At 42.4% G+C, this 27,148-nt stretch overlaps 1 protein-coding gene across 4 annotated transcripts in view; it reads left to right on the plus strand.

Annotated features, from left to right (window-relative positions):
- Positions 1 to 27,148, plus strand: part of LOC138261322 (uncharacterized) — an 888,401-nt gene that overhangs the window by 689,757 nt on the left and 171,496 nt on the right. For all 4 annotated transcript variants that reach the window (XR_011199068.1, XM_069210158.1, XM_069210160.1 and 1 more), the window contains 5 exons: positions 14,636 to 14,809; positions 14,906 to 15,113; positions 17,301 to 17,467; positions 20,761 to 20,873; positions 25,496 to 25,577. Coding sequence is in view for 3 of the 4 variants with exons in the window: in XM_069210158.1 (XP_069066259.1) it covers positions 14,636 to 14,809; positions 14,906 to 15,113; positions 17,301 to 17,467; positions 20,761 to 20,873; positions 25,496 to 25,577 (744 nt within the window). In the remaining variant the exon portion in view is untranslated. The remainder of the gene's footprint in view (positions 1 to 14,635; positions 14,810 to 14,905; positions 15,114 to 17,300; positions 17,468 to 20,760; positions 20,874 to 25,495; positions 25,578 to 27,148) is intronic.

Below are 27,148 nucleotides of genomic sequence, written 5' to 3' on the forward strand. Positions count from 1 at the left end.
TCAAAAACAGACTTTATTTGGTGGTAACTGAATGTGTAGTTTATTTTCTTTAAATATAAACATTGTAGTGTCTGAGCGGTCTGACTCGCTTTTTCATGCAAAGAGTTTTACAATAGTTGAGTAACAAAGAGGATTAAATATTATCCAGTTAATTGTATGCATGTAAAGGAAATGTATTTCTAGCCTAACAGCATAATTCATCTGCTTTCGAATTATCAGTGTACCTCAATAAAGCATTGGGAAGCTGGCCTGCAAAGTGTTATTAATTATCCGTGTACACTAACACGAGCCATTGAAAGAGGAGGATTCCACCTAATTGTCTTTCTGGCAGAGAAGCATTTAGAATGTTTTATTCAGGGTTAAGTGAAAGGGAGAGAGCAAAAATGTGCCATATTTACCAGGATATGGTGCACTTCTGCTCTCTCTCTCTCTCTCACAGGAACCCTTGCCTGTATTGTGGTCATAATACTTATTGAGCAGGAAGGGATAACTTCCTGCATAAAACACTATTCTTAGAGACTTATTCCTCTTCGCAAAGAGGAAGTAAAAGAAGAGAAATAAAAATATTTCTCCTTATTATATATCTGTTGGGTAGACACATCATTTTGACGAAAACACAAGTTTGCAGATTTTAGTATATCTGGGTTTGTGCCACAATACTTGAGTGGAGGCATGGTAACACTAATGCTTCAACCATGTAAAGCCTTCTAGACGCAGGGTAACACAACCCAGCACAAGGTGCTGCATTTGATTACTTTTTCATTACAAATTTTGATTTTCATCATAGGTTCTTTGTGGAAATGTTCCTCTCTAAAGGGACACCAACAAAGTTTTGGCCTCTTTCCCTCCACTTTTTGCTGAATTTGTTTTTGTTGGCCTTATGACTAGGCACTTTAACACTGTTAACCAGTGCTAAAGTGCAAGTGCTCACTCCACTAAACATAGTAACATTGGTGTATCCACAACTGACATATTTAATTTACTCATAAGTCCCTAATAAAGTGTACTATATATGCCCAGGGCCTGTAAATTATATGCTACTAATGGTCCTGCAGCTCTGATTCTGCCACCCACCCAAGTAGCTCTTTAAACATGTCTCAGGCCTGCAACTGCAGAGCCTGTGTGTGCATTTTCACTGCCATATCAACTAGGCATTTAAAAACCCTTGCCAAGCCTTAAACGTCCCTTTTATTACACATAATACACCCCCAAGGTAAGCCCAAAGTAGCCCATAGGCCAGTGTGCAGTGTAAGTAAAAGGCAGGGCATATACTTTTGCAGTTTAACATGTCATGGTAGTGAAGGACTCCCAAGTTCGTTTTTCATTACTGTGAAGCCTACCCCTCTCATAGGATAACATTGGGAATTCCTTAATTATTAATTACGTATAATTCCTGATCGAGATGGAGTAGGACTATTGTGTTTGGGACCTATGGCCTTGAAGTAAAAAATCCTCCCTAATGGTAAAGTTGGATTTATGATTACAACTTTAAAAATGACACTTTTAGAAAGTTAGCATTTTTCTGCTGCTAAGCCCTATGTGCTTGCCGCTTGCCTCCAATACACGTCTGGGTAGGGTGACAACTGGGCTTCGTGCATTCCCACCACACAGTCACACACAAAGAGAACTGAAGTGTGTCTGATGGGCCATACAGGACCTGATGGGCCATCACCAGGCTGATGGGCCATCCTAGGCAGGATTGGAGGGAGGAGCTCACTCTTGAACCTGAATAGGGCTGGGCCTGTCCCCAAACAAAGAGCTGCATACCCCCTGTAGTGTATCTGGATCCAGGGCAAGAAAGGGCAGGCTTGTTTGCACTTCAGAGCCCCTCTTTGAAGTCATCCCACTTCAAAGGCATCACTGGGTATAAGAACTGGACTTCTGACCCTATCAGATCAGTACACTTCTAGACCTGAGGACAGTCTGCAAGGACCAAGGACTGCTGTGCTGAGGAGACTGTAACTCTGCTGGAATCTGCTAGACTTTGCTGTACTCCTGCTTTGCTGTGCCTGCCCTGCTGTCTGCTGCCTCCTTCCCTGGGAATGATAAGGACTGGACCTGAATCTCTACATCCCCAGAACCAAGTGACTCTAAGGGCTTGCTGGCTTGCCTCCTGATCTGCAGCCTCAGTGACATCAAAGCATGTGTCCATCTCTCCTACAGCAAATGAACTCGGCCACCTGTGAGTGTTCTCCTGCCAAGTGGTACCAATCCGGTTGTGGGCCCTTGGAAGTGGATTCTCTTGTGTTGCAACTCTCGACATTGACGCATCACCGACACTGCACCGATTGGAGATTGGAACTGCTGCATCTCTCCTCAATGCCAACACATCGCGCCTGCAGCAGAGGACAAATACATTGCAGCACGAACTGCGCAGCTCAGAACCATCACATAGCCTTCTGCTCTGTCGCATCACCTTCACATCACCTGGCTGTGCTGCTTGATGATGTTGAATGGCCATTGCAAAGGGTCTGGAGCCTCACCACTGTTCGAGGATCGTCAACTGCACAGTTCGACAACGGCGCATCCTCTGACTGTTCAGATCAGAACTGATGCATCGCCTTTGCATCTTCTCCTCTGTTCCTTACATCAGATCCTCGACGTCAGCACAACCCTCCATAGAAAGGTACTCTTCCAGTGGGGGAAAGTTGGTCCCTGTAGACGGCCTGGGCTCTATCGCGAGTGTCCTTAACGTTGGATTTACCTCCGTCTAGCATGACCAGATGGCCCCAGTTAGTGCTTTATGCTTCTAAGCCTACAGTTACATTTGAACTTTAAAAAGTCACATCTCAACTTCTACTTTTTGAATTTTTGTCATTTTTGTATAATTTTACTCATAAAATTAAACTCTATTTTATTAACTAGGCATTACATTTTTTGTGTGGTGTTTTTGCTGTGTTACTGTTTGAAGCCTTGCATAAATACTTTAAACATTGCCTCTGAAGTTAAGCCTGCCTGCTCTGGGCCAAACTACCAGAGGGCGAGAGACAGTTAATTTATGGTGATCATCTGACTTACCCTGGCTAGGATTGTGTTCCCTACTGGAACAGGGTGCATACCTCTGCCAACTAGAGACCCAATTTCTAACATGTGACAAAACAGTGACTGAACTAGGATGCAAAATGTTAGTATATCAGGGCCTTGGTGTTTACATGGGGAACCCAAGCTTTCAATATGATCATTCTTCTTTGTCTTTTGTCACTACTTTTTCAGAAGGATGAAAATATGCATGTGGCAGTCATCAGCACCACCAGAGATTTCTCGGTTTTACTTCCAACTACTACCCAATCTCTGTGCTTCTGTTTGACATTTAGGTGATCCACAGTGACTGCCTGACTAGCAATATTTATATATCTGCAGCTGACTGACTAGGTCTATTGGTGCTGGTCTTACATTGTCTAGCTAGCCAGAGCAAACTAGTCTTCAGCTTTTTCTGGAAGCTAGTTAGTTTTAATGGCAATCTAATGTCTTACCAACAGTGAATGTCAAACCAGAGGGGTCTTTACTGAATAACAGAATCTGCTATTGGAGGCATAATCTAGGTACCACAAAGAGGACATTTTCTGTATTTCAAAATGTCCTAAGTCCCGTGTAGGGTGGAGGCTAGGTACTACGTACTAAGGGCCTAATGAATGAGGCATTTAAATTCCAAAGCAAGCTTGGGATGTACACCGCTGGCAGTACTTGGTCAAATGGCAGGATTAGGAGCTGTGCGCATCCAACCCTTAAGCTATTTTCAAAGTCAAGTACATAAATTCTTGACATATTCAAGCCGAAATTTAAGTCACCAAAGTTTTTGTATGAGTAATAGTAAAATAAGCTTTACTTTTGTGAGATGGAAATAACTGCTGCCATCACAGAACTGACCTGAAATGCCTATGATCCAGTGATCAATTTCTGGAAGAGTGGAGGTGCCCAAATCTTTGCTTTGATGTCAATGCAGTTAAATGTGCACATATTAAATACCAAGACTATAACTACCTCTGGACTCTTTAATGCACTAACAGACACTCCCTGCTCCTTTACCTCACTCTTGCAGGTTCTTGCTTTCTCTCTTTGTGATGGTTTTCCTTCTTTCTCTTCCTCCGTCTTCATCTATGTGGGTTTTCCCTCTCTTGCTCTCGGTAAATGTCTGATGTAGAAGAATAAGTGCCAGTGGCCCTCATCTGCAACAACCAACTCAAATTAAGCACTGCAATGACAAATGTTCTTTAAAGAAACTTTTGAACCCACTGACATTTCTCTGCAATGAAATGCTCCGCAGGCCACTGCAGGACACTAGTTTTAAAATATCATGAAGAAATGATTTCTCATCCCCTCTTAAGGGCAGGATTAAGTAGGGGTATTATTCTATAACAGTGGTTCCCAACCTGTGGTCCGCGGACCCCCAGGGGTCCCTGACACTTTCCCAGGGGGTCCGCAGGTCTGGGCTGGGAGGAAGGCACTTCTCCAGCTGGGGCCTCTGACAAGCACGTGCGTGCGTGTTTTCATATTTATTACTTCCTTTGTTGAGCAGTTTTAAATGCACTGAAAAGCTCCTTGTACTGCAAAAATAAAAGTGTCAAGCTAACTCAAGTGATTAATGTATCTGCTGGAGAGAGGTGGGAGTTTTGTGCAGTGCAGTTTTGACTCAAAGGTAGCGCAGAAGGTTAATATGCCTGCTGCAAAGAATGTGTATCATGCAAAAAACAGTATTTTATGTGCATGGCACAGTGGGTAACTGCTTTTGTCACAGAGATTTGTTTTTTACTATGCAGTTCATAATCATAATCTAGCACAGTGAGCTGTGAACTGCCATTAAAGAGCTGCATGCAAACCGCATGGTACAAATTAAAAAGTTATTTTTTCCTAGTCTTTCATTTGCCTTACGCTGCTAAAAACGTTTGCTTGTGTAGAAATACATTCTTATTGCTAACGCAGTGCTTAATTTGTGCTTGTTGTTTCCGGTGCTGAGAACCTGCACTTATTTTTGAGGGCCGGGGCTTACTCTTCTGCCTCAAGCATTTGCTGTGAGCAAAAGACACATATGGAAAAAACGGAGGAAGGGAAAAATGAAAAAGCATCACAAAGGGAGAAAGTAGAAAGCTGCTAGAGTGAACTGAAGTGGCAGGGAGTGGCTTTATATGGATTGAAGAGGCCTGAGATGGTTTAGGATTATGCTGCCTCAGTATTCCGTGTACCCACATTTAATTGCAGCAGCCACGTGTTAAAGAGGAGGGCTTTGGGCACCGGCACGTTTTTAGTTACAAATTAAGCACTGTGCTAACGTCATTGCTAATCACTGTGCTGTGTTCTGAATCCTAAGTTTGTGCTTCTCTGGACCAAGCACTCTTAGAAAATGCCTACCAGTGTGGATGACATGTGAATCCTACATCTTGTAGTCCCCTGTAAAGTGCCCTGACACCCTACAGTGGTATGAGAGGTGCTATAAAACAAATGAAGTACATGTGACAGAGAGGCTAGGGAGGGATGAGAGGCTCTTATGGTTTACTTCCTTTCCCCTTCACTTATTTATGTGAAAAGGCTATCTCAGATCGCATACCTAAAAAATAAAAACAGAAATCGCTCCGGAAATGTAGAATCCGACCTGAGGATTCACCTTTCCCAAATAAAAACAAACATTGAAAAGGTAGTTGCCGAGATGCAGCGTCAACCTTCCCAATAAAATGTTTCGATTTTTGCATATTTTTTCAATATAAAATAATTTTATCTTTAGGAATTTGAGTATTTGTTTGGTGTGTACTTGTTATATTTTTTGTGAATTACTGTTTTAATGTTTGAAAATTAAATTGTACAAATTGCTGGGGGTCCCCGGCTTCCAGTAATGATTCATTGGGGGTCCTCAGGAGTCAAAAGGTTGGGAACCAATGATCTATTGCACCAGTCTCCGTATGTACACTTTGACCAGGCATCTACAGAATTTTAGGGATCCTGTCTCCAACTACTCCTCCTTCTGTGACTTGATAACTTCAAGGTGTCAGGGTAGGTTTGAATTTTGTATGACGCCAGGGATATTGGTGGGCACAGCTCATTTGATCAGACTTTGGGGACTGAGTTACCCTCTTGCTTTTTGTGATACACATCCAGTAATAAAGCGCCTTCAGTCAGAACAACTCAGCAGGGCACACCATGTTTCTTAAAAATTCAGTCTCTATTTCAATATATGTAAATGCTTTGCTGGAGGTTGGGAACTTATTGAAATAACTTATTTTTAGCTTTAGAGAGTACTATTCTGAGCCAGTTCTGCTCCTGAGTTCAGGATCTTTTGTAAACCATTTACTTCCCATAGTAAAGGAACTTGCACCTTTCACTCCTCACACTAACTGATTTTGAAGGTACCTGCAAATGTTAAATGCAGTAGGACTAGATTGTAATGGTGATTCCCAATCATCCATGAATGAAATGGTCCACCAACCAACATCATCACATTATAATGAATCAGTGATATATTTCTCATCTACCTCCTCCATTAAGGGTTATTCTCTGTTGGCCTCCAGCGCACACCCTCCGTTTATTGATCCGAAGTGTGAACTAGCATAGAACCACCAGGGGATTACCAGGGATTTACCCATTTCCGAACCACCATGGGAATACCCCTCTCTTGCTTTCCTGTTTACGTCACGTCATGTTATGTTATGTTATATTACATTTGGTTAGGGTATCAAAGTTTGAACATCATACTGCATAAATCCGAGTAGTTCTGTAGTAGTGTGCATGTTTCCATTGTTCCTATATACTTGTCATAAAGAGAAATGTGGGGCTGACGCCTGGAAGCCAGACACATACATTTGTTTAGAAGCCTTAGTCAATCAACATGATCTCCAACAATACACCTTTTCAAGTGTGTTTTGAACATTCGTTCTTCACTATGGGGATATTTTCAGCTGAGCGTCTTGAATATCTACCTAATGTGTGCTGTGTCGGCATGTTTTGTGTTTCATGTTTAAGATCCTGTGTGCTATAGAAATTGCAACTTCTACCAGGATACTATGAAGCCCAAGATGGAGATTCACTTTCTGGGAGTCTTTTTCCCTGTGGATGTCACCACTTCCAGGTGCTTGCCTCTGGAGCCTATGCGGTGGTGACCAGGTAGCTGCCCTGGAGGGTTGAGACAATTCACTTCTATCCTACCAGCCCCTGGCATCTGCCCTGCAACAACATCAGGGGAAAACTAGTTTTATTCACTAGCCTAACTCCACTTGGGATGTTTATATTGCAGTCTGCCAATCCCCATGCCATTGATAATGTGCTCCTGTCCACTCCAGCTAATCTAGGAATCCCAGCAAGAACATCACATAGATGCATTTCACTCTGATAGGCATCAAGGTTTTATTTTAAGGTGGCAGAAAGACCTTCTGACGGCAAAGCTAGCAGTTCACATAAATACTTGTGTTCTGTCTTCTGCAATAATATCTCATCGCTCGAAAACTTCTATGACTGTTTTCAGGGTCTTTATTGTGATTGTGACATTCTCCCTCCTGTACCTGAGTTCACTACATATTACCACATCTTATGGTAGGTAAGACTTAACCACTCACCAATGTTATCTTATGAGAGTCAGGACTGCAAATGCAGGGATTGATGTATCAAACTAGAGTTAAACCTTTTCTTTGTGGCATATTGATGCCTGTATTGTCTTCGAAGGTAGCTACAAATGAGATAAAGAAAAGAGGTGAAAGGGTAATTCCCAAAGTATCCATTGTTAATCCTCATTATTCCTAGACCTATATTCTCTTCTTCCAGCCCATACAGCCCTCATTGTCTGCACTGCCTTGAGGCAGTGTATTATGGCTAAAGTGTTGCAGTTCACCTCACCAGACAAAAAAGTAAGGGTCTTGGTTTATGGAAGAAGATTGCTGTTGTACATGTGTGATTTTTGGAAGAACATTATGTTTGTTTAACTGATTCATGGTTCCACCTCAAACCAAAGCCTGTCTACTTTCAGAATCTGATTTTCAATCTCTTTTAGATTTAATGAAAACGACCTAATCCCTACTGTACATCCTCCCATCAAATCAGCACCTTTGGCAATTGATCCATTCTGGCTTCCATTGATCAATTCCCACCTTTCTGAAGGAGTTTCTTTCTTGCTGAAAGGCTAGTTAGGCATAGTAAGTTTTAGAAACATGTCTTAGGAATCATATATCATCAACATAACTAAACATAATTTGTCATCTCCATCTTTGGTCTGGATGTGGCAATAAAACAGTAACCATTCAGGTGGTGGCCAATACCATTCCACTGGTTATTTGCTGAACACCAAAACAGTGCAAGGCGATGGGTTCACCAAAGTTATATAATAATCATGTGTAAGGTAAAATCAAAATAAAATGATTCTTCTTTCACATGCTGTTTTCCTTTTTTCACAGTCTTTAATCGTACATTTAACAATCAAAGGCAACAAATCGTTCGCCCTCTGGACTTTTTCAAACCGTTAATAGACCTACAATTTTCTGTTCATATAGGAACGCTTTTTTGTACTGAATTCAAGCCACAGACATATTTCTTTACTTCTACCCTTGTAAATAGTCAAATATCTCCCTATAAATCTGTCCAATAAATGTAATTGTGTGAAAACATAAAAGTGATTACTTCATGCAGTAATACTGATGGGGTATGTGATAATTCACTTGTTTGTGGTGGAGTGACTTGGGCACTTATTTAATATTTTTGGTACAACGCAGTTTTGCACCAAAAAGTTTAGCACCGGCTTGCACCATTTCTGTGCACCAGCCGGGCACCATACTTATGGAATGGTGCAAGCCGATGCAAAGGTTGGGCTAGCGTTAAAAAAATGCCGTTAGTCGGGTGGGGCTGGCGGTATGGAAGAAGTGGGTTTTGCACCAAAAAATGACGTTAGGCAGGTTAGAGTAAAAAAATAAAAAATACTCTAACTTGCCTAGAGTCATTTTCTGACACAAAACCACATGACTGAACTGGTACAGGTATAGCTCTGGAACTAAATATTCTAGGAAACCAGTAATGTGAAGATGAAGGGATAGAATAAACCAGCACAGAAAGGCTTTGCGTGTAGAAGGAAACAGGTACAGAAGATGAGCAAAGGAGGGAAAGAAACTTGTACTGGACAAAACTTTTCTTTTTTGTCTGTCTCTTTCCGTTTGATCTCTAACACAAACACTTAACAGTCTCTTCCTGTAGTCATTATTCTTCCGTCTCTTTATTCCCATAGTCCCATGCCCTATTTCCCCTGCGCCTGTTCCTAATTGTGCGCTCTTCGTGGCACCTAGAGGTCTCACTGTCTCTGTGCAGTGGACCTCTCCTTTCGCTTCTTTTCCGCTTTGCGATTCCCGCCTGCTCTCTCCACCTTCACCCTTGTGGTCCTCCAGAACTTTCAGCACCTCGGTAACATGCTGAAATGTTACGGATGGAAGCTGAGTGACAAGAACAGAGCTGGGGAGGGAGGTGTGCATCCTGCATCCCAACCGGGCCTGTTCAGGTACACCCGGGAGGCCTCCAGGTGAGCAGAAAGAAAAGGCATAGCAACTGTGCCAAGTGACCACACGGGAAAGTAACACAACATCAGCTTGGACCTCATTAACCAAACATGCGGCAGTCTCATGCAGATGCCTCGGTATGCTTTGCTCCGAGTGTGGGCTAGAGAGGAAGGCCCTGATGGGGGGGCTTGGAGACAAGGACTACTACCAGTGTAGGCCAGTAAGCACTAAAGTCACCTCTTATGTGTGATGCGGTCAAACAGATGAGGCACGGCCATAATCCACCCCGCCCCCAGGTATACAAACTACAGAGCCATTCAAGGCAGTGTGTTTTAAACTGAACTGTTGTGTGAGACGAAAACAAACTCCGCCACGCGGCAATAGAGTTTTTGCCAAGCCCTGCACTCCAAGCACAGCACAGAGTGGCAAAACTCCACAAACTTCGCCGGCAAAACGGAGTTTTCCGCCCACCCCTACATCACACAAGGGCAAGGCAAAATCATGATAAATGTTCCCTTTATTCTTTCAAGTTGTGGAAAATTATGCATTCATTGTCTTTCAGCTAGACATCAAAACACCTCTTTCTTGTGTTTGACTGCAATTTCTGGTGTTGGGGGATTCATGTCAGTTCTGTTTCCTGATATGGTTGGAACCCTGATTTATGGATTATCCGTTTTCTCTGGGACTCTCTTTTTTGGCTCTATTTTATTTTGAATATGTTCTTTCTATTCACACTCATGGCTCAGACAGCGTTTTGAAACTTCAATACATCTCGATATGGCTTTTTACCTTCATTTAGGTTTCTCAAAAACAAGGAGACGCTTTGATGATTTGTTCATCTACGTTAGAAGCCGGTAGGAACACTATCAGTTCTCCTCTTCGAAGTAAGAGAGTTAATTTATACTTCTTCAGTTTTTAAGTAGCGTGACACTTCTTCTGGAGCTATTTTTTTTAAGTACCTCTATATTATTACCCATTTGAGGTTTCATATTTGCTGGAGTCATGGATAATTCTAAGCTAGCCTAGACCACCCTTTGGATGGGCTGTTTTAGAGTAATGAGGATGGTGTCGACAAACGATACTAAACAACAAATTATGCATGATTTGGTGCATTACAACACACTGTGTGGATATTTGCTCAGGGCATCAGTTTTTCTTGCATGAGAACAACTTTATCTGGGGATAATTGGAATTACCATTCTTTCTTCTTTTCTCTTTTTTTCTTTTTCCTTTTTTTCTCTTAGCATTGTGTATTATTTAGCTCAAGCCAAGAGTTATAGTTAATTTGTTTACATTTCAGGAACATATATCTTATGAACAATATATTTTTCCCTGGGATTCCTCTATTTATATCCACTTTGTGTGTCCTGAAGAAGGTGAGTGACCCTGTGTGGCCACTTATCTCCAAAACGTATGTAGGCACGATTATGTAGGACAAGGACATTGCACTGGATCCACTCAAGAAACCCACCGCCAACCAAGGAAAGAAAAAACCAGCCTGGTTCACAGACGAACTGACCGCCTCCAAAAGCCACTGCCAGAAGCTCAAGAAGAAGTGGATCTTAGAGCGCACACCCAACAACCTCGCCTCCCTCAAAGACGCCAACCGTGAACACCACCAACGGATCCGAGTCGCCAAGCGCGCCCACTTCACTGAACGCATCAACAACAACGCCCACGACTGCAAAGAACTCTTCGGCATCGTAAAGGAACTCTCAAACCCCAACGCCAACTCCAACGACATCCCGCCCTCCCAGAAACTCTGCGACGACCTCTCCACCTTCTTCCACCAGAAAATCACAACCATCCACGACAGCTTCAACACCACTCCGCCGCCAGACCCCACCCCTGACATCTTCACAGACGCCTGCCGCCTCACCGCCTGGACCCACGTGGACGACACCGAAACAATGACAACCATGAACACCATCCACTCAGGCTCCCCCACGGACCCATGCCCACATCACGTGTTCAACAAAGCCAACGCCATCATCGCCCCCAAACTCCGCAAGATCATCAACCTCTCCTTCGACTCCGCCACCTTCCCAGACAGCTGGAAACACGCAGAAATCCAACCCCTTCTCAAGAAACCCAAGGCTGACCCCAACGACCTCAAAAACTTCCGACCGATCTCTCTCCTCCCTTTTCCAGCAAAAGTCATCGAGAAGATCGTCAACACACAGCTCGCCCTCTTCCTCGAAGACAACTCCATCCTAGACCCCTCTCAATCCGGTTTCAGACGAAACCACAGCACCGAGACTGCACTCCTTGACATCAGAACTCAAATGGACAACGGCGAAACCTCGGCCCTCATCCTCCTCGACCTATCTGCCGCTTTTGACACAGTCTGCCACCGCACCCTACTGACCCGCCTCCATGAAGCCGGCATCCAAGATAAAGCCCTCAACTGGATCTCATCCTTCCTCTCCGACAGAACCCAGAGAGTACGACTCTCCCCTTTCCGCTCCAAAGCCACCAACCTCATCTGCGGCGTCCCCCAAGGCTCCTCCCTCAGCCCTACGTTGTTCAACGTCTACATGGCCCCCCTCGCTAAACTGGCCCGCCAACATCACCTCAGCATCATCTCCTACGCCGACGACACCCAGCTCGTCCTCTCCCTGACCAAAGACCCACTCACCGCCAAAACCAACCTCCACGAGGGACTAAAAGCCATCGCCGAGTGGATGAACGACAGCCGCCTGAAGCTCAACTCCGACAAGACGGAAGTCCTCATCCTCGGGCGCACCCCTTCGGCCTGGAACGACTCCTGGTGGCCCACCGACTTCGGCCCCCCACCCACCCCAGCCAGCCATGCAAGAAACCTCGGCTTCATCCTGGACTCCGCCCTCACCATGTCCAAACAGGTCAGCGCCGTCTCCTCTTCCTGCTTCAACACCCTTCGAATGCTCCGCAGAATTTTCAAGTGGATCCCAACAGGAACCAGAAAGACGGTGACCCAAGCCTTCGTCAGTAGCAGACTTGACTACGGCAACGCACTCTACACAGGCATCCCAACAAAAGACATCAAACGACTCCAGCGTATCCAAAATGCATCCGCCCGCCTGATCCTCGACATACCCCGCCGATGTCACATCTCCCCTCACCTGAAGGACCTCCACTGGCTCCCCGTGGACAAGAGGATCACCTTTAAACTCCTCACCCACGCTCACAAGGCTCTACACAACACCGGACCTACCTACCTCAACTCCAGACTCAACTTTTACGCCCCCACTCGTCAACTCCGCTCTGCCAATCTCGCCCTCGCCATCGTCCCCAGGATCCAGCGCAAGACCTCCGGCGGCAGATCCTTCTCCTTCCTCGCCGCCAAGACCTGGAACTCTCTCCCCACCTCACTACGCCAGACCCAGGACCTCCTCACCTTCAGGAGACTCCTCAAGACCTGGCTTTTTGACCGCTAACAGCTCACCCCCCCCCCCCCCCCCCCAGCGCCTCGAAACCCTGACGGGTACATAGTGCGCTTTATAAATGTAATGATTGATTGATTGATTGATTGATTGATCCTTCTTCTTCAACATATTGTGATTTGAATAAGGATTCATGAAAAATAGTGTTATCAATACACAAGGAGTCTTGATCAAGCAGTAAATATTATAAAAGGAATAGAGGATCCTTTGGAATATGACAACTTGTGGTCAATGAAGTTGTACACATTGAAAGTTATGATCATGTTGGAGGAAAACCAGTGAGACAAGTTGGTCCGGCTGGGAGAGGATAATCTGTTTAGTCACTCACAGTGCAATTTATTCATATGTCTTGTCTTTTTCTGCATTTTATTCTGTATGACTGATTTGCCGTGACTGTGTTCACTGTTTTAGTTTCTCATTTATATTTCCCAGGTGATATAAGAATATTTCTTTATTATATAATTGTTTTTCTACGTAATAATTTGATTTATGAATATATACTCATTGAATAAATAAAAAATGACTTTTGATACTAGAGAAATCTATATGTATTTGGATGTTTGTGGCTTGAGCCTTTTTTCATTATGAGTTGGGGATTTCATTCTTAGGAACCCAGTATATATGGTGAGCATTACCGTGGTTTTGACTAATTTCTATTCACACTCTAATACTTACCTCCTATGGTTTTTTTGGGGTTTTTTTTTTTTTGCAGTTCCTAAAAGTTCAAATAAATACGTGTTCAATTTAGGAAAAGCAATTAGCCTTATTTTTTTTAACACAAAATCTATGCGAACGTGATTTGTTTTATTTTAGAATAATCTTAATGTGTTTCTAATAAACGAAGATATTTTCCTCAGTATTCTGAAAAACATTTCTGATGTAATTATTGTTTGTAAATTTCATGTTCATCTATTTGATTGATATTGTGCCAATAAGGTAACACAAACATACAACACATTATCAACATTACTCAAGAATACATACACATAGGCACAATTACAAAGCCTAAAACCTAAACCACAATTCATAATCATTATGCGTGATCATTAATTACACCCCACTGTCATTTTTTTCTTAAAATAAAATCTTAATTCATGAAGTAATACATATTATAGTAAAACTCCTATTCTATCTATTTAAAAAAAAATCTAATCGATGTTCAAGTCATAATCAACAAGGGAAAGAATGTATAAAGCGCTGTTATTACAAATTCAGTCAGCTCTTTCAAAACTACAAATTGTCTAAGTAAATAATAAAAAGTAAAAATATTTACTGTTAGATTCAGTGGCATGATGTATGATACCTTTTTGTATGATAGTTTGAGCAACAAAAATTACATTCCACCTCCGGAGTTGCACAAAGTTGAACATTTTGCAATTTTGTTAAATTTAGAACTTTATTTTCACAACTTCGAATCAGGGTTAGATTTCCCACAGAGAAAGTATTAGATGGAGATTTGTTTTCTTCTTGAGGGCATGCTAACGTAAAAAATAGGCTTCTTGTGGGACTTTTGACACACCTACATTATGTGGGACTTTTCATTCACCTATTTTTTGAATCTTCAAAATGCTCCAGTATGTGAAGTGCACCAAATTCACACACCCCAACGATAAAGTGACTCAAATGAGGAACGATGAAATCCTAATGGTCACCAGTATTTGAGTTCTGTCATAGACAATAAGTATACAATGGATTGTGTATGAAATATTTAAACTTTGTTTTATTGAGTCTAAATATTAACAATTATTCACTCAGGCAGCCCTGGATCTAAAAGAGACAAAAAACCTGAGCATGAGTGTACAGTATGGATCTCGGTTAATTATAGTTGGGACAGCAATAAAAGGCACTAAAACAAGCACAGACCTAACCTGGAACTTCCATCACAACTGGCCATGGTTGTTGCAGTCTGGAATTTCAACATCTATCCAGGTAAAATGTTATATTTGCATACACATATCATCTGTTAGAAGGAATCATTTAAACCATTCTGAGTGTCCCACCATAACCAATGCCCTTGGATTTCAGGCTACTATCGACACAAAATGGACAGATCCTGCCACAGAGTGTATTTTGCATATCACTGCTGGACAGTCATCAATCACCTACACGGTCAACTATTACTGCAGTCAAAGACGGAAGGAAATGACATTTAACAGTGTTCACAACATTCAGAATCTATTGGTTTCTGGCTATCCCAAAGCAATCAATGCAACTGCTGTGCTGCAAAGGCTGGGTAAGACCCTTAACACAGTCCTTATACTGTTGCAGTAAGGGTGCACGTTCTTCTAATATGTATATTATCAGCACATTTTGTTTTATTAAGTTGTATTATTCGCAGATGAGCAGAACAGAGAGAGAGAGAGTGATGTGCTTATTTTGTCAGTTCTGAACTAAAAAAGGCCGGCTGTTTACTGATTTTAATGTTTCCTCCCTCTTAGGCCTGAATACTACTGTGATCTAGGTATCCTGATCCTAGGAAGCCAGAAATAATGGTTCGAGTTGGTGTCCCCACACCTAAACCCCGACCTTTTCCGGAAAGGCAAATAACATGTAGCAACATATTTACCTGGTTCAAATCTGCACATGGAGACAAGTCTGCCTTCATTTACCACCAGGCCTTTTCCATCTATGCACTTAGACTTCACCTCTTTAAAAAACAGTGCATCATAATGAATTAACCATCCACATCCCAGCTACTTCTCCTATCACTCTTTGGATTTATGCTTGCGTTTCACCCTGTATTGTGCTCTGCTACCCTTTGGCTAGGTGCCTAAAACATAAACACCATACACATACATATATACATACCACATGTTTTTTGCAGGTGGTAAATAGGAGCAAGGGGGCCAGAGCGGAACTAGCAGTGGGGAATTGTGTCATGAGGGTCTGTGGTCTGGCAGGGGGGAGTGTCCCATGCTCTTGCTATGCCATTGGAGGAGGCCAGGCAAGGGCTGGTCTACACATGTGTAATCCACATTATTTAGCAAGTCAATTCTCCAGCTGGTATAATCACAGCCCCGTGTTCCAGCTCCTGGAGAATAAGAAGCAGGAAATTCAGACCGGTTGTAAATGGGCAAAGTGACATCCCAGCTAGGCAGAGCACCATGCCATGATCGTAATTGGGGCATTAGTGGTGACTCAGGCAGCTAAGCACAATGTGAACAATCCATCATTGTATAAATAAGTAAATAGTGAAAAGCAACAAAAAGTGGATAAGGATTCTGGAAAGAAGACATTAACATAAATTCTAAAAAATATATGATGACTATGTATGGTCCCTGATTACTTACTGTCATTGATAACTTAGCACCAAACATCTATAGTGCTCCAGTGCCTTAAGTGGTCTTGTCTATGGGGACAAATTCAGGAAATCTCCAACAAGCATTGCATACAATGCAAAATAGTTGAAGTCCTAGCTATGTAGCCACAGCTCATTGTAAACTGTACTTCACACTAGCCACTGTGGTGGTGAAATCCCTCTTCTAATAGAAGATGGGGCTAGATGTACAAAGATTCCAGTTTGTTATTGCCTAAGTGTGAATCTTTGTGATTCACAATAAGGAAATCGCAAAGTGTGATGTACTAATGTGTCTCAGACAAATTTAGCGATTTGCAGTGGGTTGTAAATGGCCCTGCTACATCCATATTCATGAGGCAGGTCGCAATTTGCGATCCATTTTGAATGGCTACAGTCACAGGATGGTGGCCTGCTGGGGTCAGCAGACCACCATTACTGTAATTGCATTTTAAATCAATCATTTTTTTAATGCAGATGCACTACTAAATGAAAACTGAAAAGTTTTCCTTTCATTTTTTAAGAGGAGGCAGTGTCCGTGCTCCAAAAAAATGTTTGCACCCTTTTTGCAAAAGGGACAGGGTCCCTAAATTGTGGATTTCTCTTTACGTCTTTAAAACTCACCAGAGTTTTTACGAGTACAATTTTTTCAGAAATTGGATCACTAATTCTAATTAATAACCGAACTCCTGCATCATGAATGATGCTCTTTTCGGTATGAGGAGTCTGATTTCCAGGGAGGATTTGTTGTTCTTCTCTGCTTTGAGCGGGTGGTATAAGGGAGCCTGGGGGTGTGTATGAGGAGGGGCTCACAGACAGTGCAGGCTGTGGAGATGCAGAGGGAGCCTTCCTTCCACCAGGGCTGCAGAGAGGGATTCAAGTACATGCCAGGCTGCGCTTGCACTCTTAGACCCGCACATGATTTCTTCGGTTAGATTTTCTGCCCATTAAAACCAGGCACAGTGTTTCCGCACCGCTATATTGAGATGGGGGAACATCACACCTCCTTTTTTGGGGTGGTGCAATATCTTATCGGGACTGCAGCTCTACCTGACTTGTAATCCGGTCCTTAATGTACTTGTCTTCTAACTAAATTGTAAACTATTTCTTCCTTGTTGTTTTCAGGAAACAAGGCGCAGACAATATTAGGACTCCATTTTGATGACCAGTGGCTGGTTGCTGAATTTGATGTAAATGCAGATCTCCTTTTAAATGATACCCTTGAACTGAACACAGAAGTGAAACATTCTACACCTGTAATCAGTTATCTGGGGATTCCTCGTTCAGTTCAGGTAATTAAATGTAGTACATATGAGTTTAGATAGTGAAGACAATGCTGACATGGGCAATCAATTAATACCCACAAATTGTCCACCACATCTAAATGCACACAATGTATGTATAGCCAAATGCGTATATTTCACAAAAGGAAAATATTTGATGCCTCTTTATTAACTTTCATTTCACATGACATTTTGTTTTCTTATGGGAACCCTTATGTATGTATCAAAAAATGTCAAGCCTGAGATTTGTTTCGATGCATTTAGAGTTTCACCAACCTGGAACCACACAACATTTGTTTTGGTTATAATTTATTTTTATTGCATTTTCGATTTAAATGCACAACAATATTAACAATATTAAGACTGGACATCATTAATCTGGTTTGGTTTGGCTTGTGACATTTTGTGCGTATCCACTGAGGGTGGCAGTGCCTGCAGGTGTGGAGGCACACAACAGCTTACTTACACAATTGCAATTTATGGTACTGGAAACAATACAGGAGCAATATTAAGTGTGCAACAAAACAAGTTAATCTATTCACTTGATGGCATATTTTCGCAAGCTTTTCATCACAGTTCCAAAATGCAAAGTGGTACACGCATGACGCAAGGATCTCAGTTAGATTGATGAGGCCACGCAAAGCCACTTTCCGTGGCTATGAGTGTCATCAGATATCTGGAGTAGCCAACGGATCTCAAGTTGCTGTGTTGCGCTGCTGTGCCCTGGATAGGCATTCCAATGGCATTGTGGTGGTTATTCCCATGCTATTCACATGGATTTTAATGTATCCCCAGATTTACAAGGCCTTATAAAGTTGGGGACATGCCAAAACCTTATGCCTTCCCAGGGGAAGGCGCACAGAGGAGAAATATTTTTATTTCTGCTCGATTTTTCCTATCTCAACGTGTGCTACATTCTGTAGCACTCATAGACAAAGGGAAATCCTCATGAGATTGTTTTTGTGTAGGAAGGGACACCTTCCTGCACAAAAACAATTCTGCATGCAACGCATGCACCGTTGCAAAATGGTGCAAGGGTGTCTGCATTGGCGCCTTGCTGCCCAAAGGGCACCAGTGCAGGGAGAAAGGGCAGGAATGCACTGTATGCCATATATACAGTACATTCCTGTCCTTTCCCTGTGATGCTGGACAGCGCAGAAATGTAACTTGCTTTGCTGCCCTTTCGGGCAAAACCGTAAATATGCCCCTGGGTAACTTTATGTATGTGCAAACTGCCAATGGGTGCAAATAGGTGGGCGGAAAACTCTGGGACATCAAAAGCACTGTATTTATTACAGACAAATAGGACTATCCAATGTGTATAGCTTTGTAAATGACCCACTCACCAATGTGGAAATCCCACAAAAACATGCATATTCTGAAATTTTGGAAAAAAATATTTTGCCAAATTCACCTCTGTTTAATCTGCCACTGTTCAGTCGGAGCATTGAGTGGGATGAAATGCATTTCCATGGCCCAAGTATGTGGAGGATGTTTACCTTCTTGCTAACAAAATATATCTGACACATTAAACGTTTTGGTAATTGTTTAAAAGCAAGTATTCTAGCAGGACAGCTCATGTAGTAACCAAATGACGGATGTACAATTACTGCATATAGTAAAACTGTATTGTTTCCCAGAGATAAATCTGCCAGATGATCAAACAAGGAGGATTTTATCTCTTTGGACACTCCACATCTGTTAAATGTAGGAATTAGTGAACTACCATAGATTCTTATTTTATGTCCCGTTTAAACGGAAAGACAATAGGGATTAATTGATGATCCCCAGGCCTTATCAATACCCTACATGTTAGCAAAACAGGCTACAATGATACTGGATGCACTAAATCCACAGGACTAGGCCACTCCAAGCTATACTTAGTCTAAACCGCTCGGCTGACGTTCTAAGGGAGAATCTGTGAACCATCTCCCACTGAAAGTCAGAACCACCCTAAACGTTATTTACGAAAGATTTAAAAACATGGGGTCAGATGTGTAAAAAGTTTTAGTGTTTGCAAACGGTGAGTTGGGCTTTGTATGCACCAACCCTTTTCTGCTATTCAGTAACCTATTACCGAATCGCAAAATAGGGTTTGCAAGTAGGTGTTAGGAAGGGGCGTGTTAAGGGTGTCCCTTCCTAATTGCGAGTCTCAGGGCCATGTAAGAATGTTTTCCGACTGGAATGAGGTCGTAAAACATTCACAGTTTACAACCAACTTAAAGTTAGTGGTAACCCATTTGCAAATGGGAAGGGGTCCCCAAAGAACCCCTTCCCTTTTGTGAAAGTGGCTGCCAACATTTTTTAAGAGCAGGCAGTGGTCCCAGGGACACCCAGAACAACCAAGAGCCCCGGCAAAATGTGAATGCTGATGTACACTAACATGTCACAAGGAAAAATTTCAAAATGTTTTTGAATAGTCTGTAATGTATTACTTAGTGAAAGTAGGTCAGATTTACAGTTCATGACCTTTGCTGGTTCTGTCTCTCCCCATTTTCCTAAGTCATCTAGACGCCAACCTGGTTACAGTTATGCATAGAGTAAGAGAACATAAGGCCAGATTTACAAGAAAGTGGTGCATTAGCTGTGATGCCCCACTTTTCTTGTGCCCCGCAGGGCCCTCCTAAGGACACCATGTGTACACCGTATCTACAATACTTCGCATCATGGTGCACGTCAGGACAATAGCATCATAATTAATTACGCTATTTTTGTACTTTGCAGGATTAGTGTCATGAATTGTGGCGCTAATCCTGCAAAGTAAAGGGAGACCCATTGAAAGTAACGGACACGTCAACTTAATGCCTGCTCTGCATTGAAATGTTGTAAATTTCACTGTGCCATTTTTGTATGCCTCTCTACGCCAGAACACCCCCTTGCATACTTTATGTCTGGCGCAGGCATAATGTGGCGCAAGGGGTTACAATTGGCGCAATGCAAGCATTGCCATTGCCCACTTTGTGAATATTGCAAAGGAGAATGGCCTCCTTAACGCCACATTAGTGTAAAAAAAATGATGCTAGTGTGGCGCTAAGAGGCGCTAGGAGCTTGTAAATCTGGCCCATAGTTTGCACACACTTATGAATTTATAGAGAGGGAGTGTGTGCAATGATTTTAATATGCAATGTTGTTATGTAAACATATGTGTTAGGACCTAAGATCTAAAAGCCCCTAGAAAAGGCATCAGTATTTCAGAATATACGATCTTACATGCTTGATGCCACCTCTCTTCTTGAAAATGCCTTGGTGAGTTGGTTACTTTTGGATTTTCAGCTTCTTTTAATTTCTGTAATTCTCTTCAGATGACGCTCTACAGAACGGTGAATGAGACTGATTTGGAAATATCTCTGGCAATAAACTGCGCCACCAATACCAGCCTCATGGCCAATGTGCACGCAAAGGATCAACAACAAAGGTTAGTCAATTTATTTAGTAGCCATATGAGTATGTCTGGCTGGAATGGGTGGACTATACTCGCTGCTTAATTTATAAAAAATGAAAAGTAATAAGGACAGAGGACCACGTGTTTCACATGAGCCCACCACTGGCACACAATGTGTTGGTGTTGCTGAATATAAAGGCTGCCTAGTCTCTATTCTACTCTGGGCCTTTTTCATCCACTGTGCTACACTTCTGCTTACACTTTATCTCACTCTTTGTCACTATTATCATATCTTTTTCTTCCTCCTCCATTCTCCCTTTTCTGTCTTTCTCCCTTTTGCTTTGGGTCTAAGTCTAATGATGAAAAATGAGTCCCCTTTCCCTAAAATGAGTGCTAGTGTCTCCCACCTGCAACCGTCGGCACAAATTAAGCACTGACTCTACTACCATAATGGCTAACATTTGTCAATTTAAACATTAAATTACTCAAAATTTGATGTCAAGAACCTTTGAACTCAAATAGTCTAGCTAACATGTTCAATCCAGGTTATTATTCTTCCAGTATGATACAATTTTGGAAGGAATTGTGACTGGCCATGCAAAAATTATAATTGCACATTCCGGCTCTTACAAAATTATATTATTTCTCAAGTTGGTCTGTGCAATATTGTTTCCGCACTAGCTGGTCTGTGCAAATGTCAGTGCAAACCCCCTACTGGTTACCAAATTCTGGTAAAAGAAGTGGAAAACTAAATGGTAATGTTCCCATTCAGAGGAAACTGTCTTTGCTTTAAAAGCCTCTTACTTATCAAACCTTTTGTTCTATTAAAAGATAAGTAGAAAAACGTGAAAGACTTAAATAAGCAGTTACACTTGCAAGCATTTTAAGTTGTGCTTTAATACTTCAACTACTGTCAAAATCAAGTAAATTCATTCAGATTTCCCAAGTATATTGTAATACACTTTAGCTAGACATACAGAAACTCGTTTGATGATGTTAATTCAATCATAGCATTTGTAAAGCACACTACTCACCTGTGAAGGTCTCAAGGCTCTGAGGTCGGCTGGGGGTGCTGCTACTGCTCTAACAGCCATGTCTTGATGTGTCTCTTGAAGTTTAGCAGGCCCTGTGTCTCTCGCAGGTGGATAGGGAGAGTGTTCCATGTCTTGGCAGTGAGGCGGGAGAACGATCTGCCACCGGCGGTTGTTCGGTGGATACTTGGAATGGTGGCGAGGGCAAGGTCAGCGGAGCGAAGGCGTCGGGTCGTGGTATAGAAGGATATCTGTCTGTTGAGGTATTCTGGTCCGGTATTGTGCAGAGCTTTGTGAGCGTGGGTGAGGAGCTTGAATGTGATTCTCGTTGATGGGGAGCCAGTGCAGTTCTCTCAGGTATGCTGTGATGTGGCTGTGGAGGGGATGTCCAGGATGAGGCGTGCGGAGGCGTTCTGTATGCATTGCAGTATATTCTTGAACTTGGCCATGGTTCCTGCATAGAGGGCGTTGCCGTAGTCCAGTCTGCTGCTTATGAGGGCTTGGGTGACCGTCTTTCTGGTTCCGGTAGGGATCCATTTGTAGATCTTCCGAAGCATGCAGAGGGTGTTGAAGCAGGAGGAAGACGCGGCATTGACTTGCTGGGTCTTTGATAGTGATGAGTCCAGGATGAACCCCCAGGTTGCATGCGTGGTTGGTGGGTGTCGGTGTGGTTCCCAGTTTTAATTATGATATGAATGTTAATATCCAATCCGATGCCTAATAACTTTGTGATACTAGTTAAACTAGAGGTTCTCTACACTGATGCATTAATTTTACAATGGTCGCCACCTAAAAAGTTACTTTACCAGAATCCTTTCTGTTCTCCATAAATGAATAATGTATGTAGCAAAACAAGTTGTTTCAGCTTGTTTTGTGAGCCTTAATCGTGTCCGAAGAAGCTGTACTCCTTCAATGCACGCCTGGTATAGTGAAACACATGTCTGGATTCACTTTTATTATATTCCAGATTGGCAGTAATATTTATTATTATTGTTATAATTGCTCTGCAATCAGCTGTTATCCCTTTCAACTAGAGATGAACAAAAACTTTGAGTCTAAGGCTGTGTTCAGAATTTGAATGAATCTCGTGCCTCTGCCCAGTGACAAAGGTTTAGTCAATCATTTTGGCCAAAGCCTCCAATAAATGGTTCCCATTTTATTGTCTTGCCCAATCCGATTAGCCAGTCTGCTTTCAACAAATCATACTGGCCAAAAAAATAATAAAAATATGTGAAACAGCCTCACGTTTCCTGAGTACTGCGTGAATGTTTTAACGATCTTAATTCTGCCCAATGAGAATGCGCCGTCCCTTATTTTGCCTTTCTGCTTCTCGGACTATAGTGGGGTGCCCTGCACTTTCCCACGTTTCTCCAACAGCGATTGCCTTTTTGCCTAATTTCCATTTATATTTCAGACGGAAAAGTAACTAAAAGACTTTTTATTAGGATTATTTTCTTTTAAAAACAAAATAACGTACATTATCAGCAAGAAAGTGAAGGCTGTAGGGGTTTTAGTTTTTGTAGCTTGTCAGTGGGGCACGGCAGGCAGATAAAGAGGGCTAGGTTGGCAGCTGTCATGTCCTTTTTGCTTTGTTTGATATGCCCTGCCCCAAACCACTACCTGTCTTTATATGGATATTCAGTTGCTGTTGCGCTAACTACATTCTCTTCTCGTTAAGACGATGGTTAATATATTTCCCTTAAGATTGTCCAATTTTGTGGTTAGATACTGCAAATTATTCAGATTGTGGTTGCACGTGCCTTGACATGAATTTGTAAACCTGATCAGATTTCTCCAAACCTCAATTGAATGTCAGTAGCTGTCTGTGGAACACTGTCTTTAGTTCAACACATTATGTGTGACTTACAGAGTTTTACCTGACCGTGGCCCTATATTTCTGAGGGTGCTTTGCCAGGCGGACAGTCATGTGGCCTGAACAAAACATTTAAACCCTACGTTTTCCTACACCAGACATCCAACATACTTAGAAAGGAAAACACGTGATGGCCTCTAAAGAATTCTGCCTCGAGTTACGAATTATGTCAAATACTTTGGAATGTAGATAGCCATTGCCAAAAGTAATACAGAAATGATTGCACTGTTCTTTTGGCTGTCGAGCTGGGGGGGGATTCACTGCCCATCTCAATTGCGTGCGAAATCTCAAAGCGTTGCCATAGGCGGTGACTTCATCTACAAGACTTTTGTTGCCAAGAAGACTCAAAGGAGCTGCTTTGAAGTCCTACAAAAGTGAACACCTAAACCATGCCTTCAGAAACACATTCCAAACCATGCACGACTCCCAACCAGGGAACAGCAATGTCAAAGGAGCCTAAATCACTTACAAACATGATCAGTGTCTCTGTAGCCCCTGACACATTCAACAAAAATCCAAAGGAATATGATCATCACAACCAAATCTTAAGAGAACTTCATTGTCCGCACATACTAGCCTGCATTATCTCCAAAATATGCTGTTATCTATAAGGTGGTTGTAAGACGAACCCACGCATGCATTTATCACACATGCCTTTAGAACGTGGTCTAAGCAACGAACGTGTTGCTACCACGCAATATTTTACCACATAAGGCATTTCAACAACGTGCTTTAGGGAAGCGCTGGACTCTGGAATATTATAATTCGCTATTCCAACTCCAGTCTGCGCAACAGTAGGGAATGTGTTGGGCTTAAAATCCAATAACAGTCCAACTATGCGTTCCCTAAAGCAAGTCGTTGCAAAGATTTGCGTGGTTCAGGAATGCATATTATAGACACATTCTTTGTTGAGACTGTGTTTTAACAGCGCTGTGTTGTTCCTGCTGCATGGTAAAGGCTGTTTCCCCTATAAGGCACAGTCAGTTACCACTCCTCCATGAACAACTCCTCATGTCTGGCAGCCAGTGCACACATGGATCTATGACACCACCACACAGAAACTGACTCGTGCAGAAAAGACCAGTAATCATTCCTCCTCAAGTTATATGTCATGCCTGTAGCACAACATGCTGAAAGAGATTGCATTCGTACCTTCCCTTATCCATTTCAGTAAAAGTACCCTTCATACCTCATCCACACCTCATCAATACTGAACCATTAGTAGCTCCCATACTCTAGTACCCAATAATGCTTTGCCCGTCCATGCTAATGTTCACTGGCTTACACTGTGCAATTTCCAAAAGATGCATACAACCAATAGGATAATACTGCATGCCAGGGTGGCGGTGGAAATCATGTAAAAAGTGAATACCCTAAGCAAGTAAGGCTCCCAAATTTAGAGGCCATTGCATTCTGACAGTGCTACTGCGACCCATTCTCAGTCTTCACTAGCCAGTCTGTAATAGGACACCTCTGTTGTCTGAAGTAATTTGCTGACCTTCTCTGAATGGGGATGTTAACATATTTGAGAAACTTAAAATGCCACCGCTACTTTTCTAAAATATGTCATTGCATTAAATGATATGTTTGATCTAATCAGTAATTTAGTAGCCCTATATCATGTTTCATTTGTTGGTTTTTATTTGGGAGTGGCAAACGTATTATCCGATGCACGGCAAGCATTGATGTAAATGGAAATTACTCATTTCTTTTCTACAAAACATGTGTTAGCTTCCTTTTCTTTTTTTTAGGAAGGAATTGAAAATCGAAGTACATCAGAATGTCCCCTTCCTTATGAACTACGTTCCAGGCACAGCTGCACTTTCCACAAAGGTAACAAATACATCATTTGTGAGCAACATGACTATGTAATGTGCACACATGCACTGTCATAACCCCTTTGCCTTACAATAATCATATAATGTGGTAGATTAATGTACCTTCTACTTTAAAACATTTTTGTAATGAAAGGCGTGAGAATGGATTTTAAGGAGCTCGTCTCCCAATATCTTGAGAACATTGTGTCTGAATCCACTAATAACTCAGATGCAGAAGATTGCTTGTAGAGTTTCAAGCTCCCAATGTTACACGAAGGGGGAGAGATCTTCAGGAAAAAGAGAAAATGAAAGATACAAATTCTGCCTGTATTTTCTACTTGCGTACTTTGGCCCAGGGAGTTATAAATTCCTGTGGTAGTCATACAAAGAGAACAAAGAAGAAACTGTGAGAGTTTAGTACGAAGCCTTTAAAGTGGTGGAATTCAAGTGCTATCTGATGACTAAGACTGGGTGGAACTCGTGGAGTTCCACAGAGTTTTATAAAGACTCCATGAGATTCCACGGCATTCCACCCACTGAGGTAGCAGTAGCACACGGTTAACTTCTTTGGTACCTCTCTACCTGTCTCACTCTTCCTCCCACGCCCCTCCTTTCTCGCCACTGCTGTCTCAAATTCATGGCTCCGTGGCTCCCCTCCTTTCTTCCATGGCACCTCCTTACCCGTCCATGCTCCAAATCTAACAGCCCAGCTACGGTGCGCTTAGCCAATCAGGGAGACAGAGGCTCAGCATAGCTTCTAACATGACATCTAGAGGCGGCCTTGTCAAGCAAAGCAAGCATATTCTCAATTTCTCACCTGTCCACTGTAAGCTGGTTCATCCAGACTGAGCCTCGGGCAGTGCTGGCGTTTTCCTGAAGGAAAAGTTACCCATACAAATATGCCCCGCACACAGTAGCCCATTCGCATGGGGACTGCAAGCACTGATAGCAGGTCACAGGTCATCGCAGAGCATCTCAGAACACCAAGGGCCAGATGTATCAAAGGGTTTTACCCATTCTGTGTCTATGGGAAAATGTTTTAGTACGATATTGCCCCAAAGCCCAAGTAAACTGAGTGTCAGTTTCAAACCACAGTGACATCACGTCAGCATCATCGAATCGCCTTATTTTTCAGATAACACTCATGAAAGGTGAGTGCGCTAGTGGTGTTGTGAGCTTTGAAGTACTACAGTGGCCCTTCAGAAGACTGTTGCAACAAGTGCAAGTCCTAGCAAAAGAAACCTAAAACAAGCCCAATCCCACAAAATAGAAAATGGATTACAAAAATACAGAAGAACACATATTGTAAAAAAGTGCCCCTCTTTGATATAGCTATCCCCCACTTTTTTGCCTGATATGTAGAAAAGTCCCCCTTTTTGATAAAGTTATCCCCCCCACTTTTTTGCCTGGTATCGATGTAATTTCGACTAAAATTGCACTGGGTTGCTGCTAACCAGGTCCCCAGTCCCAGATCTCTTCACCTAAACCTGCACAGTTGTTTTCCCAATTGGCAAAACCTTTAGCACCCTCTGTAAGTCCCTAGTAAATGGTGCCACTCGTTCCTAGGGCCTGGGGGTTACTAAAGAA

Source organism: Pleurodeles waltl, chromosome 10, assembly GCF_031143425.1.
Source record: "Pleurodeles waltl isolate 20211129_DDA chromosome 10, aPleWal1.hap1.20221129, whole genome shotgun sequence".
Lineage (NCBI taxonomy): Eukaryota > Metazoa > Chordata > Amphibia > Caudata > Salamandridae > Pleurodeles > Pleurodeles waltl.